The 16532-nt window shown below is 31.7% G+C and overlaps 2 protein-coding genes across 9 annotated transcripts; both read left to right on the top strand.

Moving 5' to 3' along the window:
* The first annotated feature begins 3256 nt into the window (after positions 1-3256).
* Positions 3257-11601, top strand: LOC130806455 (uncharacterized). Of its 8 annotated transcripts, none has more exons than XM_057671544.1 (6): positions 3263-3464; positions 3547-3645; positions 6954-7202; positions 7757-7847; positions 11078-11186; positions 11289-11601. In XM_057671544.1, the coding sequence occupies exons 3-6, from the start codon at positions 7085-7087 to the stop codon at positions 11340-11342; spliced, it is 372 nt and encodes a 123-aa protein (XP_057527527.1). In that variant the 5' UTR covers positions 3263-3464; positions 3547-3645; positions 6954-7084; the 3' UTR covers positions 11343-11601. The 8 variants fall into 8 exon arrangements, with proteins under 8 accessions (XP_057527522.1, XP_057527527.1, XP_057527526.1 ...); XM_057671543.1 differs by having other exon boundaries at positions 6949-7202; XM_057671542.1 differs by having other exon boundaries at positions 3539-3645.
* A 2924-nt stretch (positions 11602-14525) lies between these two features.
* On the top strand, positions 14526-16310 carry LOC130806454 (protein TOO MANY MOUTHS). Its single transcript, XM_057671538.1, has one exon. It carries the CDS (start codon positions 14570-14572, stop codon positions 16052-16054), a length of 1485 nt encoding a protein of 494 aa, XP_057527521.1. The 5' UTR covers positions 14526-14569; the 3' UTR covers positions 16055-16310.
* Positions 16311-16532: the final 222 nt, after the last annotated feature.

The following is a 16532-nucleotide window of genomic DNA, read 5'->3' as shown; positions in this document are numbered from 1 at the left end:
GGTAAAGGCTAAGTTAGAATAATGGAGACACGAGTTAGAGTTACAAGGCTTCAAATTAAGTCAGAGTAAGACATAGTACATGAAATGTAATTTTAACACTAATGAGATAACGCAAGGCACAATAGAGCTATAAGAGAAAAAACTCAATCTAAACGGATGTTTTTAATATTTTGGGTCTATATTTCAAAGTAATGGAGGAGTGAGGAAAACCAATAAGATATGACTATGTATAAAGATCCAACTTAAGTTCACCTACTTTATATTCTAAAATTAAAATACTACTTTAAATATATAAAGCACATACTTTATTACTTAAAAAACATATTTTAAATGATTATAACACCTACTTTAATATTCAAAAATACTTAGTTTAAATGGTTAAAACACATGCTCTTATTCTCAGTCTCTCATTCACCTGCTTTATATTTTAAAATTAAAATACATACTAGACTACTACTTTACATCCTAAAAGACCCATTTTAAGTTCTTAAAGAAAATAAATGTGTATCAAAAAATACTTTGTATATTTCTTTTTCATAGTTGCGAATTTTATATAAAAAGTAATATTAATAGAATCCACCATAACGATAGTCTAAAATAAAGAACATTATTTTGTTTCTTTTTGAATTCATTACAATAATCTTTCATGTCATTAAACAGCCGCCATTAGCTTCCATAATGTACTTCTTATTCAACTCATTTTTTACTTTTTTCATTGGATGAAATTCAGAAGGAAATAAAGAATTTAATGGAAAAATGCCAAATCAAATTGTAATACTCCCTCTTATTCAGCTTATGTGTCTTATTTCTTTTTATAGTCAAGTCATCTTAATTGTCTCATTTCTATTTTTGGTATGGATTGTTGACTTTTATGCCCTTAATAGCTTTATTCTATTTTCAATTATATCCTCCATTATCCATACTAATTTTCCTCTCTTACATTAAAAACCCATAATACCACTCTTTTTCCTACCCTTAGGGTCCCACTTTTGACTCTCCTTAAAATCTGTGAAAAGTCAAATGGGACTCTTAAGGTGAATAGGAGGGAGTATAATCAAATTTCATAGTTAAAAATGGTACATGGAAGTAGAGGTGTTCATTCGGGTGATCGGGTCAGTTTCGGACGGGTGTCATTCGATTCGGTTGTATTTCGGATCGGTTATATTTCGAATGCGTGTTGCGACGGGTCATACTCGGGTCGGGTTGGTTAGTCACCGTTCAGTTGAAGATCGGTTATTCGAACTATCGGGTTAGCATCAGGTCGGTGTCGGTTAAAGTTCGTGTCGAGTTTCAATCGGTCTCGCGTTGTCATCGGTTAATAATTGGTTCGGTTTTACCAGGTACAGATCGGGTTCGGGTATTTTTCAAGTAGAATTCGGCTACGAATTGCGAATTACTAATTACTATTGATTGAATCAATATCATATTAAGTTATTAGTCATTTTTTAATTGATGATAAGGTTCCTTTACTTAAAGCAAAATAGTGAAAATGCAAATCATTTAGTGACCATTATTACATTGTTATTTTTACTTGTTTGACCGGAAATTAAAATTATAAAGTTCTATCAATTTTCATCTAACTCGATTTAAAGTAGTTAAATAAACATTGACCATTGATTATTAACTCTAAATATATGAAACCATGTATTTATAAAATTTATTTTATTAAGATATTTATGACTTTATTAGAATAACTAATAGATGATTGAATATGAGTCAATCATACTTCTATGTAAAAAATTGGTTCAGGTTTACAGCAGTTCGATCTAAACTTCGTTCGGGTTAAGTCGGTTTTAGCCGGATCAAGTTCGGTTTTGAGCATGATTCGGGTCGGATATGACTGGGGTCGATCATTATTAGGTTCGGGTGATCTCGGTTAACGGTTATGTGTCGGTTAGAAAAATCGGTTACAGCTCAGGTTCAATTTTCCCATTTTCGGTTGTCAACCGGTCCGGGTATAGCTTCGAGTCGGTTCGATAAACCTAAAAAAGGAACACATTTTCGGGTCGGTTTACTTTCGGTTTCGGATCGAATTTTCGGGTTGGGTCATTTTTGAACAGCTCTACATGGAAGTACAAATATAGAGACAATTACTAAAAAATAATAGAATGTAATTTGCAATGTTATAAGTGATAAGTTAAAAAATTTAAAATATTTTAAATAGGGAAAATTTAATCAAAATAATCAAATCTTCTACTAATTTCCCTATAATAATATTAATTTTAGATTAAGCATGAATAATTCCAACTTTGAGGGGTGATTGCTAAGAATGCATCAAGATAAACTCTTATATATAGAACAAGTCATTTCGGGTAAAAAAAATAATAATAAAAATGTAAACTATAAAAAAAATAGAAAAATTAGTAAGAGAAATCAAATAAGTTTATTTTTTTAATTTTGGAAATTCCACACGGTCGTGGTAACTAGAACTTTAAAAAAATCCATGCGGTAACCTTGAGATTTACCAAATTGTTCCACTGTGACTTTTTTGCATATAAAACGTTAGCAAACGTTAATTTCGAAGCTTTTAGGCTGTTGTACGCCTATATATGCGATTTACCATTTCAAATACCATCAATTTCAATCTTTTCCCCAAAACATAAACCCTAACTTTACCATCGTTCATCCAAATATATTTTTCCCCACAAAATCCAAAGATAGTGGAGTTAAGGTTTTGTTTTGGGGGAAAAGGTTGAAACTGATGGCATTTGAAATGATGAATCGTATAAATAGGCGCACAATAGTCTTAAAGCTTTGAAATTAATATTTGCTAACGTTTTATGTACAAATAGGTTACGGTGGAACAATTTGGTAAATTTCAGGGTTACTGCGTGAATTTTTTAAAAGTTTTAGTTACTACGTGGAAAACCCAAAACCTCAGGATTACCACGTGAAATTTCCGTTTTAATTTTAACTATTATTTTTTAATATTTTAACATTTTAATTTTATTTTTTTATGTTGCAATTAACATGCAAAAAATCAATTAGCATTTGGATAACAATATTCATTAACAAGTGACTTTAAATTAAAATTATTTATAATTAATAAAAAATTATAAATATTATATTAATATTAATAATAAATTAAATTATTCTAAATAATTTTTCTTCAAATTTATGTGCCTCCAAAAACCGTTTTATTCTCACATTTGTGAGGTGGAGTAGCGCAATGTTGAAAAGTGCTTGACACCTAATTGGGCCCACAATCACGCACTATAAATAACCCACACTATCCTTGTTTTCATTTTGCTTCTTTATTCAAGTTTGTCGCCGTTTTCTGGATTTCTCTCTTTTCTCTTTTTCACTCTTCATCCATAAGCAATTCACTTGAAAGAAGATAAAGAGAAAGAAAAAGGGAGGAACAGCAAGGTTCTGCATTTCATTCCTAAATCTTTCTTAACAAGGTGCTCTAATTAATTCTAGGAAAGGCTTTATAGCTGATCTCACAGTTCCAATTCCACAAGGTAAATTTTATCTTCTCGATCCCTTTTTTTGTAGTGGGTGGAATTTATTTGGTAATTTTTGTAATGGGTTCCAGGATTTCAGGGCTTTGTGATCCGGGCCTTCCTGGAAACAATGTTGTTTGAATTTTGAATGTTGTGACAAAATCTTGGGTTTTGCTCGTTTATTTTTTGCTTGAATGTGGTAAGTTTTCTTTATTGAACAAATCATTGTAACACAATTTTATTAAATTGTATTTCATACTTTTTTAGTAAAAAAGGGAGGAACTATACTATGTAGATTGTAGTGTGTGATTGATAATTTTATGTTTGCATTTGAGACTCTTTTAGTTTGACATTTGGGTGTTTTTATTGGTGTAAGTGTAATGGGAATGGGTTGTTTGGAACCACAATCAGGTGTAGGATAGGAAAAGGAACAATTTTGCTTTGTGGTGGAAACCTAATTTTTTTTCTTGATGGATTATCTGTTAGAACTTGTTATTCTCAATGGGGGTATTTGGTAAAATAGGTTGTTGAACCATTTTTACAATTAGATGATTGGCACCCAATGCTCATTTTTGGTATATAGTTTGTTGAATCAACTTGTTTTTAGTGATAAGTTGGTCAAAACATCAACTCTAATCATCTATTAGTTATCAACTACTTATCCTTTGCCAAACACCCACAATGTTCATTTTTAAGAGTTCGTGTCATCTTCATGAAGCAACTATATTTAATAATTTGAATGGGAAATGAGCAAGTTTGGCATGTTTGTTTAAAAACCAAGCCTTTTATATGCGAGCAATAGAAGCTTCATTTGTGAATAAATGGTTTTTGGAATCTTCTGCTTATTTGATGTTTGGATGTATGTTTATTTGTGGTAGGAAGAATCTGATAACAAAAGAAAAGGAAAATAGCAGTGATTTTTTGGTATTTGGCTTGGATTGAATAGATAAGATGTGAGTAGAAATTCCTTTCTAACTCGTCTTCTTTCTTCCCTTAATCTTGGAAGATGGGAAGTAATTTGGTAGAATGAACAAAGTAATTCTTGTGGTCTTACGCGCTATCACGTGATTCACTAATCTCCTCGTGAATGTCGAAACAAAAAAATGAATTATGGTCTGGACTATTTTGATTCATTTTGAGCGAATCACGAGTTCCAAAAACAAATTAATTGGTGAATTATGTTGCATTAGTCTTATCTAAACGTTCAAGATTTATTTAACACACTTCTATTTTCTTCCAATTTATATAAGTGGGTAAGCGACTGAAATGCTACTTGCCTTTAGGAGTTTTTAAAAAACGCAACCCACCCCATCTGCCAACCCGAATCCTTAATGGGTGGTCATTTTCATGGAAAAAAGGTCTTGGCCACCCGTCAGACCCGTTAAACCCGTTAAGGAATTTTTTTAGCTTTTTTTTTGAATAATGACAGCAAGCTAGACGTTAACGTAAAGCATAATGGGTAAAAATAACCCAAATCTCTAACCCCTACCTTATTTCTGATCTTTCTTCTCCTTTTCTCATTTCTTGTTGCATCGTATCCTCTCATAACCCTTCATTTTTTATATCTTATTCTCCCTAATCGAAAAGCTTTAACTCCTTGGTCCTAACTCCTAACACAAACAACAGTGGACACCGCGAGTCTGCACTAAAGTTTCAGGCTTCAAATCAACATGCATCTTCATTCTCCTCTGGTGTCTTGCATTGCTCTCCTTAGTAGAAGTTGGGCTTTCATTTGTTTGTGGATGAACATGAAAACATATTTGTGTATACCGTGTGAATGACATTACATTTTGTCAAAACTAACACTAAATTTTATTCTCATTGCCAACATTTAATATCAATGACCAAGTAGGGTGTTAAGAGTTTTAAGATTGGAAATTTATCTTTCTTGCATAGTTGCATCATGAAGTGGCATACCTTGGAAAGGTTCTGATTTGTTTTTTTGAAGTGCTTCGTCTATCTTCAAAGTACGCACTTTTGTTACTTGATTTGTTTTGGTTCAATTTATTAAGGCTCTAGTATTCTTTTTGGAGAATATTTTATAGGCCAACTTCTTTAGGTTTGGTGCTAAGAAAAAAATAATAGATTATTTCAAATTGATTGAAAGTTGTGGGAATTGCAGTCTAAAGGAGTGTGGTTTTGCTTCCTTTAGTCCTATTGATGGACTTCTATCCAAGGATTCTTAGCTATGTAAAGTTTGGCACACGGTTTTTTAGTGTGGCACTTATTAAAAGTGTTTCCTCCAAAGTTGTGTGTATTTCTTGTGCTTTTTATCTTCATGAAAAAACTTATGTTGTACTCCCTCTGTTCCTTAAAGTTGTTTTTATTTGTCATTTTTGTGTCGTTTATTTGTTGTTCCCCTAAAGAATCTTTCTATTTATATCACAAATTTTGGATATAATTAATCTTGTACGTCGTTTTTTTAATGTTGATGTTCCTCACATGTTTTCAACTCACTTTATTTTAACATTTTTATGTTGCTTATGGTCCCCACTCCCGACATGTTTCCACTAACTTTATTAAACATTTAATTAATAATAATTGTGATCCCCATATTTTTCCACTAACTTTATTTTAATATTTTTATATTGCTTATGATCCTTACTTTTTCTTCATTAAATTTATTATTCAATAAAATGTTATCTCCATCGTCTAAAATATTCTATTTTTCTTAATTCCTGTGAATATTCGAACAACTATAAGGAATAAAGGGAGTATTACTAAATTCTACCTCTAACTGTTCAAGAAATAATCTAAACATTGATTCTTCTCAACAAGTCAATGCAAATTAATGCCTTCTGTTAGCTAGTGTCTTTAATTATTGATGACATTATGAGCTCTAGTAAGGATTAAGGAGGATTAAGGAGTAAGAGAGAAAGGTCAAGGTAGAACCTTATGTTGTTTATATCTAGACTTGTTTTTCATCGTATCAGAGAAGGAATAAGTTGATTGAATGCTAGGATAAATGTATACTTTCTTGTAAATTCTGCCAATCGGCTGAAGTATGGCTTTTCAGTTCATGGCCAATATTGAACCAGCTTTGTACTCCTGATGAGCAAAGTGTACGGGTTTGACCACCCGGGATTTATCTTGATGTATAATGTACTAGTGTTTTTTTTAAACTTTGTTGCAAGGGATGATCCCAGTGCTCGCACACGGACTCGTAAGTCAAAGGAAAACAATTGATTGGCTACAATCATTTTGGTGGGAAACTTGAATTTAGAAAAGTGGTTGTTTTTGGGTTTTCTCTATATAGACTTTGTAGGTTTGCCTGCAACCTGAGTTGTTTTAATTGCTGATAGAATTGAGTCATATTTCAGAGTTATTGTTAAGTATTGAATTTGATTTATTGTTAATCCATCTTAAAGGTCCTAAAATCGAGCATTATGAAAGGTTTCTTTATCTTATTTTAAAAGACTTTCGGCTTGTGGATTTCATACTTATTTGCAGTTGTGTCAGCCAAATGTGTTGCATTCCTAAAAGCATTTATATTTTGTAACAGAGCAGTGGCTGCTTTGGGTGTTGTATTAAGCCTGATTTAATTGCATCATTGGACCAGCGAACGAAAGCCAGTATAAGTCGGCGTCCAACAAGTAATATAAGTAGTATCTCTAGGGAGGACCACAAGTGCATGCGACATGGACATTAGTACAATGCAGTCACAAGGGAGCTTATCATCAATAAATTTATCAGTTCAAGCCCTCGATACACCTTCTGGTGTTGGCAGCTCCAATCCTCCTGAATTTGTAAATCACGGCAAGTTCTTCATACTAAGTTTCATGTGTAATCTAATAGCTATTTCCTGATCTGTTCTTTTTTTTTTCTTGGGGGTGGGTTTGAATCAGTTCTTTTGTCACAGCTTATATTTACATGAGGTCAATTTAGTACAGGTTTCAGTCGGATATGCATGTCGCATCTGGTTCAATTTTGACCATGTCTATAAAAGGCAATAGGTCCTCAGTCGTCAAATCGTCTTCTCTGTTATGCAAACAATGAAATTTAGAAAATTTCTGCATTACACTCAATATTAGTTTTTTTGATTTCTTGATTGGACTGCTTCTTTTTTTTTTTTTTTTTTTTTTTTTTTGTATTGTTGTAGTGTGTTGCTTTAACTGTATCAACTTACAGTAAATTTAACTGGGTTATTTTTTTCCTCTTGGGACTTAACCTATATAAACTTTCGGTTTAGGTTATCTACTTATCTTACACGAAATGACAAGGATTAGTGATCTTTTACTTAGTGCTCCATGAGCGACTAGACAGATTATATTTACGGTTTTTTAAATCACGGTTTGCAAATATGTTGGCAGGTCTTCTTCTTTGGAACCAGACTAGGCAATGCTGGTTGGATAACAAAAATCAAAGTAAGCAAGTACGGAAAGTCCGTGATCCAAAAATTAGGTTAGTAGATTACTCGTTGTCCAAATCTGTTCATGATTCATATAATTTTGCAACATGTATTGTGTTCTTTTCGGATTTTTCTTTTTATGTTATTGGGCATGAGTCTATTCTATACTTCATGAATCATATCATCAATCTCTAGTGGATCTCTAGAAAGGTTTTTTTGTATTGGAAGCAAAGGGACAATAATAGTAGAATATCTATCTTATTCATTGTTTGCTTTGCATCCTTGTTCACCATTCTTGCTTTTCTTTGAGATTTGAAAGAGATCATTTGGTATAACCAACGATGAACATGCAAATTTCATTGTGTTACAAAAAAAAATTAAGTTTTATTGCTTGGGAGGTAGGGGATCCTTTGACACTCCCAAATCTGAAGGGGAAGAAGGCTTGTAGTGAGAGGTGGTGCCATAAATTATTGAAGATAAGCGATTGGCACTTGGTTGTTTTGAATTGTTGTAAAGTTAAGAAGTTTTTTGGTTAGGTTGTTACTTAATTTTCTTAACGTATTCAATCAATGTTTGAAGTTTTAGGTTCATTGTGCGATCAATCATCAATAGTTTCTTAGTGAAATGGTTTCTTGCAATCGAAATATATCCTTGATATCAACCGTCCTTGTTTTCTTTCCACTAATGAAATGATAATTATCTCCTTAGCGTACACCAAACTTATTCATCCCGACTTTGATAGAATATTTCACAACTAAAAAGATAGCTAGTTTGAGATTTTGCTTTGATTCGATCGGATAAATATCCTGCATCAACAATCCAACCAAAGTAGGATTTTTGTTTCTTGGGTAAAACAACCCTAACTCCGTTGTTCTACCTATATAACGAAGTAAGTGTTTTACTCCATTCTAATGTCTTCTTGTAGGTTTAGTGTTTTATCTTGCTAGCAAATTTACCGAGAAGGAAATGTCTGGTCTTGTCTTGGTAGCTAAATACAGTGGTGCTCCAATTGCCCCTTTTCACCTTCTTCTCGAGGACAAAAACGTCTTCATTAACCTTTAAAGACCGAACAATCATGGATGAACCCTATGGGTTTGCTTTGTCCATGTAGTTACCCTTCAATATTTTTTTAGCATAACTTGATTAATGAACTAGTATTCCATCATTTAGATGTTCAATTTATAAACCAAGAAAAAATTTTGTTCTTTGGAGATCTTTTATCTCGAATTTCTTCATCATACTCCATGGTTTCTTCTATTTCATTGGGTGTTCCTATGATGTTTAAGTCATCAACATATACCGCAATTATGACAAACCCATTGTTTGTTTGGTGAAGACACATGGACAAATTTGATCATTGTTATAACCTTTGTTCCGAAGGTATTCACTTAAATGGTTATGCCACATCCTTCCAGATTGCTATAGCCTGTAAAGTGATTTTCTCAATTTTATAGAATGAAGATTTTGAGGTTTTGACCTTATATTTTCAAGTAGTTCAAGTCCCAAGGGAACTTTCTTTTATATATATATATATATATATATATATATATATATATATATATATATATATATATATATATATATATATATGTATATATATATATATATATATCAGTGTCAAGTGACCAACACAAATATGCCGTCACGAAATCCATTAGACGCATTTGCAATCCTTTACATGCAGATAAGCTAATGAAGAACCTCAAAATTGTGGCATGAACTACTATGATATGTTTTCTCATAGTCTATTCTTGGCCTTTGAGAAAAATCTTGAGCTACAAATCTTGTCTTGTATCTTGTAACTTTATTTTCTTATAAATATCCATTTATCTCCAAAGGTTGGAAATTTTGATTCGTCGAACTGACAATCGACAAAGCTTCACAGTGAAGCTCATCTTGCCTTTTACTAGAATATAAGGCGTTATATAGGATGACTTTTATTCCTTTCGAAAAACTACACAAGTCAATCCTGAGCCTTCTATCATGTTGGTTGTACCAGTAATGGTGTGGAGTTTTGATGTGATTTTCCTTATAGCAATTTTCCAAATTTTGATGCTCTTTATCATAATTGATATATCCTGCACCAGAATTATTTCTTTCTCCTCCGCAATTATTAAACCTGCCTCAATTATTATAATCTCCACGATTATTATAATCGCCTCGGTTATTATAACCTCTATAGTTATTATAATCGCCTTTAATTTGTTTTCTTTATAATTTTTTTTAGATTTGAACCCGTAACCTTTTAAATACGAATAAGAACCCTCGGGCCACTCTGACTTGCATTTAAATGTGATATTTGTTTCCAAAGATTACAATATAACCTACGCAAAAATGTTTCTCATTTATTTTACTATTCATATGTTATAATAATAATGGCAAGAATCACACATAGAGATTTTGAAATCCTTGACATTTTTGGGTGAAGATACCTGAAATAGAGTTGATCCAATGGGATGTCTCAGAGTAGACTTTTCTATTGATAAAAGTAAAAGTGTAAAATTAAAACTGAAGTCTTTTGATGATAAATACTCCCTCATTTTAATAATTTTGTCTAATTTATTTATTTTGTCCTTTTTTTATTAGGTCAGTTGATTTTGTTTGTTCCATTCTCTTCTATGGTATATCGTATTTAAAATTTTAGCAAGTCTTGTATGAGACCGTCTCACTATGAGACGAGCCTACACAAGCAACCCATTAGTAAAAAAACAAAAAAAATGAAAATTGAATTCACACTTATACAAGAAGCAGTTTTTTTAAATAGTATAGGCTGACCTAATTGAGACTGTCTCACCGTGAAACGACCTCAATAAAGAACGTGCACTATAATAGATTAATCCCATATTTATTTACAGCATATACACTATTTTTAGAGTATATTTAACTTTTTCTCTTGTTACATTATTTTGAATAAAGAGGAGTGAATTTACTAAATAAATTCAAATTGTTATTAATTTAGGTAATGCGTATGATTAAGATAGATCTTAATTACTAGCATTCTTTTATTCGGAAACACTATTTAGTTATGAGAAACTCTTTCAAGAATAAGATCATAATTTTGATAAATTTATGTGCTTCCACTTGTTATTTTGCAGAAATTAAAAAATTAGTTTTAATTTACAAATGAAATTCTGCCGAAATTTCGTCCATTAGTTGGTGTCCCTTGGGACCCCGAACCCTAAATCCGCTACTGTTCATGTTCATCAGTTTAAAATATATCCTTATTATAACATACATGTTATTTTTTTTAATGTTTTCTTTTTCCGTTCTTTTATTTTGTCAGCAACCATGGTTTCAACATACTTGATTCATTATGGCCTTGCAGTTGGAATGCAACTTATGAGAGCTTACTCGGGACTAACAAACCATTTGCTCAACCATTACCTCTTTCTGTAAGCCATTTTTATCATGTACTTTCCTTTAATGGCTTTAATAACATTGTTTATTATAATATCAAGGTTCTTTTGGTAACCTTACTTCCGACTGCGTTCCAGGAAATGGTAGATTTTCTCGTCGACGTTTGGGAGCAGGAAGGGATGTACGATTAACAAAATCGAAATATGATTAGGAAGTAGCACCAACTAAAAGACACGAGCTAATGCTCGAGAAGAAAGGATAGAAATGGCGATGAAACTTCGTTCGTACCATAACTTTTCTCAATTGTAATTGCTCTTTTAAAGTATGAATGAAACTTCTTGTTTGTTCATCTCTACTTTGTTGGGTGAATTTTAAATTATTGCTCTTTGAACTAATGTTTCCTGTGTTGTGGCTTGTGATCGACCTAAACCATATACAATTTCATCGTTACATCCTTCCATGTACAGGTTTGAATTGCCGTACTTTAATATATAGGGTTCGACTTCATGAGATAAAATGTAATCGTTTAAGAATTTACGGTTTTCTAAAAGATCTGGGGGAGGGGATTTTCTCTGTGGAAGGATAGGGGCAGCGAAGATTGAACCCAATACCTTACCCGGAGAAATTAGCACATCCAACTTTAGACAAGCCACAATTTTATCTAAACATTGGTGTATTAGTAGTTCAAGTTCACTACAGTCGCCAAAAAATTGATTTTTACTTAAATGAATAAAGAGATATAGCATATGCCATATAGGTTTTGACTCAATGCTATTCTTGGTATTGTATGGATCTTAGGCAAATTGAAAAAAATGGGCCCTCTCTATAGAACGAATGTTTAGAAAAATAATTGAGACGGATCTCATATATTATAATTAACATTTAAAACATAGACCTATCATATAATTCATAAACGATAAAAGAACTACTCATAAATTGCAAATTTTTAATTGTCTACTTCTTCAATTAACATTTTCTAATTTTAGGATCCTTTCTAATTTTGGGCCCTAGGCAAATGTCTACTTTGCCTATGGTCAGGAACGACCCTAGGTTTAGTATGTAAATTGATATAAATTAAAGTCCCTTCGTTCTTATGAGAATGCACCCAAAATGTTTTGGATGAAATTTATTGGAAATTAGGATAATTGAATTGAAGAATAAATCAAAAAATAAATAATGATAAAAATAAATGGTTAAAATAGAGTGACATTAAAAGAAAAAAAAATAAAACTATTATCAAAAAGAAAAAGTATGCAAAATGACTTTAAGATAAATAGTGCAAATTGAGATAAGAGTAAAAGTATTAAATGAAACTTTGGACATAAGTAATATTATATAATTTGTGTGATCTAACAAATTTAAAGGGATGCAATTTGCTATGTGTACAATATGGTAATCATGATCTCCCAAAATTGTCGTTGTTGCAAGTATGTGTCAATTGTGTTTTCATTAATTTCTCGATCTAAAATTGCTGCTAATAATAATATATACGAAAAAAATATTAATATTAATAATAATCTTAAATAAATCTAAAAATATTTCTGTTAAAAAATATATCATATAAGTATATAAACCAAACAAGAGATAAATTTGAAATAACAAGTAGTACTTCATAAAATCCATTTAAATAGACTTCTTATTTTTTGTTCCCAACAGAGAGCTTTGTCAAACTATTTATTCAATAATTTTAATTAATTCTATTTCTAACATCCTGATTCCTAAGAGAAATTTTTAACGGAAATAAGACCGTCAAAACGATTAGGTTGACACAATAGGCTAAAATGTTTAAAATTATTTAATTTTTTCCAAATAAATAGAATTTTTTTATTATTACAAATAACTTTTCTTGATAAAAAAAATATGTCAATATATGGATATTCAGAATTTGAAAAAAACTATAAATAAAAAAAATAATGACGTAAAACTTAAAAATTGAGTGACCGAATTTAAATGGATGGTATCACGTTACAGTCGTTTGAGATAAAATTACCAATAATTTCGGATCAAATTATTTTTGAGGTACAAATCAAAATTTTTGAATTGAGTTTTAAATTAGATAAAAAAATCCTTTCAAAACAGAAAATTGTGAGTTCTAAGTAAAGTGTGAAATAAAGAAATTTCCAAGTTAAAAGTTTTAAAACAAAACAATTGTGAGTTCTAACTTAAAACCAACAAGAGTAATTCTTGTATGAGACTTCAAGGTGAAACAAATAACCTCAAATTCAAAAGTAGATATTTAAAACGAAAGTGATTGTTTTTTTTAATATAGTTGTGGCCTACCGCCTGCCGCCAATGTCGTCTAATTTATAACTGTCTTAAAAAAAATTGGGTTAAACACAAATTCTTGAATGAGATAGTCTTATGGTAAAACTATTTCTATTAAGCTGATTCAACATTTAACGTATACTTACTGTCTAATATGATTACTTATAAGTTATAACCTTACGGCCCGTTTGGTTAGTGGTGTTAAATGGTGATAATGTAAATGATTTATAGTGTAAAATTTCATCAAAAGTTCTATATCATTTCCATGGTAATGAAATTTTGATCACAAAAATTTTTTTTTATTTATAAATTTACATTACTACCTAATACCACCTCTCCTAATGGTAATGCATTGAAATGAATTTTATGAAGAAATTGAGATGATTGAAGTTGGACAAGCATGGCCACTAAGGGAGCCAAGATATTTTTCAACCAAAATTACATTAGTTTTTCATTCTCATTACCACTGTTTATTACTACTTACCAAACGGGCCGTTAGAGTGTGATCACTTGTAACTTTAAAACAACCATTTTTTATAGTCTTAAGGTGATTAATTATAACCTTAAAGTGTTTACTAATAATCTTAAAATGATTAATTAGAGAAATTAATTAATTATATAGATCGTCTCATAGTGAGAGAGCCTCATAAATGAGAATTTGTGAATGCAAATACTTGTATGAGACTGTATCATCATGAAACACACCTTATATATTACATGGTTTGAATAATCCAACTAATATAAATTATTAACATATAACCTTTTTATTTTGACATCATCTCACGAAATACGATTTCTCACGAAAATAGATCACTTGTGAAACAACAAACCTAGTAGAAAGTTGTTGTTTGGGGCCCCATTCAACATCCGGGCCTTAAACGTAAAAGTATTAAAGTCCAAAACCCATTTCTCGTGAAGGAAATAAATGTCCAAAAAGCAGAATTCTTCCGTATGACAAAAATTGATTTCATTTCCATTTCAAACTCGTGATTCCATTATTATATCTCACTCATGCCACCTACTTTACTAATACACATCAATTCCACTTTCATCCATATATATATATACACACACCCTACCAATCCTCATATTTTCAACCTTAAATTTAGCTAAACTTCAAATTTCAAACCAATTTCTATTTTCTTTTTCCAAAATGGCCTTTTTTTCCTTACTATATTTTACTTCATTCCTAACTCTATGTCTTCTAAATTTACCCTTATGTATTTTACCATTTACTGTTATAATGTCGGATTCTACTGCCCCATCAGCCTTAGTTGATGCACCGCAAATGGGTTTTACTATGAATAAAAATGGTGCTCGAACAGATGCCCGTGAGCAAAAAGCGGTTTATGATATTATGCTTGCAACCGGGAATCCATGGGCGACTGAGATTCCCGATGTTTGTCGGGGCCGATGGCATGGTATCGAGTGTATGCCCGATAAAGATAATATCTACCATGTGGTTTCCCTCTCTTTTGGGGCCTTATCGGATGACACTGCTTTTCCTACATGCGACCCGGCCCGAGCATACATATCTGAATCCATTACTAAGTTACCTTACCTTAGAACATTGTTCTTTTACCGTTGTTTGAGTGACACCCCTCAAGCTATTCCATCTTTTTTGGGTCGTCTAGGCCCATCAATTCAAACGTTAGTGTTAAGAGAAAATGGGTTGATCGGCCCAATCCCAAGTGAGTTGGGTAACTTAACCAAGCTTCGGATCCTTGATTTGAGTAAAAATAACCTAAATGGATCAATACCAATGTCGTTAAGCCATATCAACGGGCTAAGGTCATTAGATTTAAGTGGGAATAGATTAATGGGTCAAATACCCAATTCGGGTTTTCCATCTTTAAATATTTTAGACTTCAACCAAAATCTATTAACCGGCCCAATTCCATCAAGTCTTGGGCTTAGTCAATCTCTAATAAAACTGGATCTTAGTCGTAATAGGCTTTCAGGCCCAATACCCGACTCAATTTTGGGCCTTAAAGATCTAATCCTTATGGACCTTAGCTTTAACCGGTTAACCGGCCCATTCCCAAATTCCTTCAAAAATCTCCAATCACTTCAAGCCCTAATCTTAAAAGGCAACCCAATGACATCCACAACAATCCCAAACAATTCCCTAGAGGGCATGAACAATTTGGTCACCCTAATACTATCCAACATGAAACTACAAGGCCCAATACCCACATCCTTAACCCGACTCTCGAAAATCCGGGTCATCCATCTCGACGATAATAAGCTAAATGGGTCGATACCCGAAAGTTTTAGAGGTCTAAAATACCTTAGTGAGTTAAGGATCAACAACAACCAATTGAATGGACCACTCCCTATAGATAAAGAGATGTTATGGAAAATGGGAAAGAAACTTAGGTTATATAATAATTCAGGAGTATGCTTTAAATATGAAAACGATGGTGATTTTGCTGGTGATTCAGATTTGGTAATGGAATGGGGTATTGGATATTGTAGTGTACATAGAACAAGATCAGTGCCAGTACAACATACACTTAAAAGTATTAGGGGAAGTAACAATGAGACACCCATATTGGTCAATAAATCATCTTCACTTGTATACGAATTTTGGGTGATTTATTTGTCGTGTTTTGTTTTTGCTCTCATTTGGTTATAGAAAATGTTTTGGACTGTGGTAATACTAGAGAATCTCTTACAGGAATGAAGAAAGGAATACTGATCTTTTTGTAAGTAATGAGAATCGAAAAGTCTTTAATCACCGGGTCAACGGTTAATTAATTTGGTGATAGGAAATAGTTTAGAAGTAGTTTTGAATTTTTGGTGTAAATAATATGTATATGCCTCTACTCCTAACTCCTAGCACAAAGGATTGTATTTCTATTTAAGAAATTAGAAAGGTGTTCTAATTATAATTCTTTTATACTTTTTATTTTCCATCACTTTTTATTTTAGTTTGTGCAATAATTTTATTTTATTTTTATTTTTTTTGACAATGGGCTCACTTTTATTCTTATTTTTTTTTTATTTTATCCACAAACTTAAACTTTCTCTCCATCTTAATTTATAGAAACTAATTTTAATTATTTACTTATTTTTTATCTTATTCTTCAATTCAATTTTAATTTTCAATATAT

Source organism: Amaranthus tricolor, chromosome 2, assembly GCF_026212465.1.
Source record: "Amaranthus tricolor cultivar Red isolate AtriRed21 chromosome 2, ASM2621246v1, whole genome shotgun sequence".
In the NCBI taxonomy this organism is placed as follows: domain Eukaryota; kingdom Viridiplantae; phylum Streptophyta; class Magnoliopsida; order Caryophyllales; family Amaranthaceae; genus Amaranthus; species Amaranthus tricolor.
The sequence above is the reverse complement of the archived record's forward strand: the minus strand, read 5'-3'. Positions and strand labels throughout refer to the sequence as shown.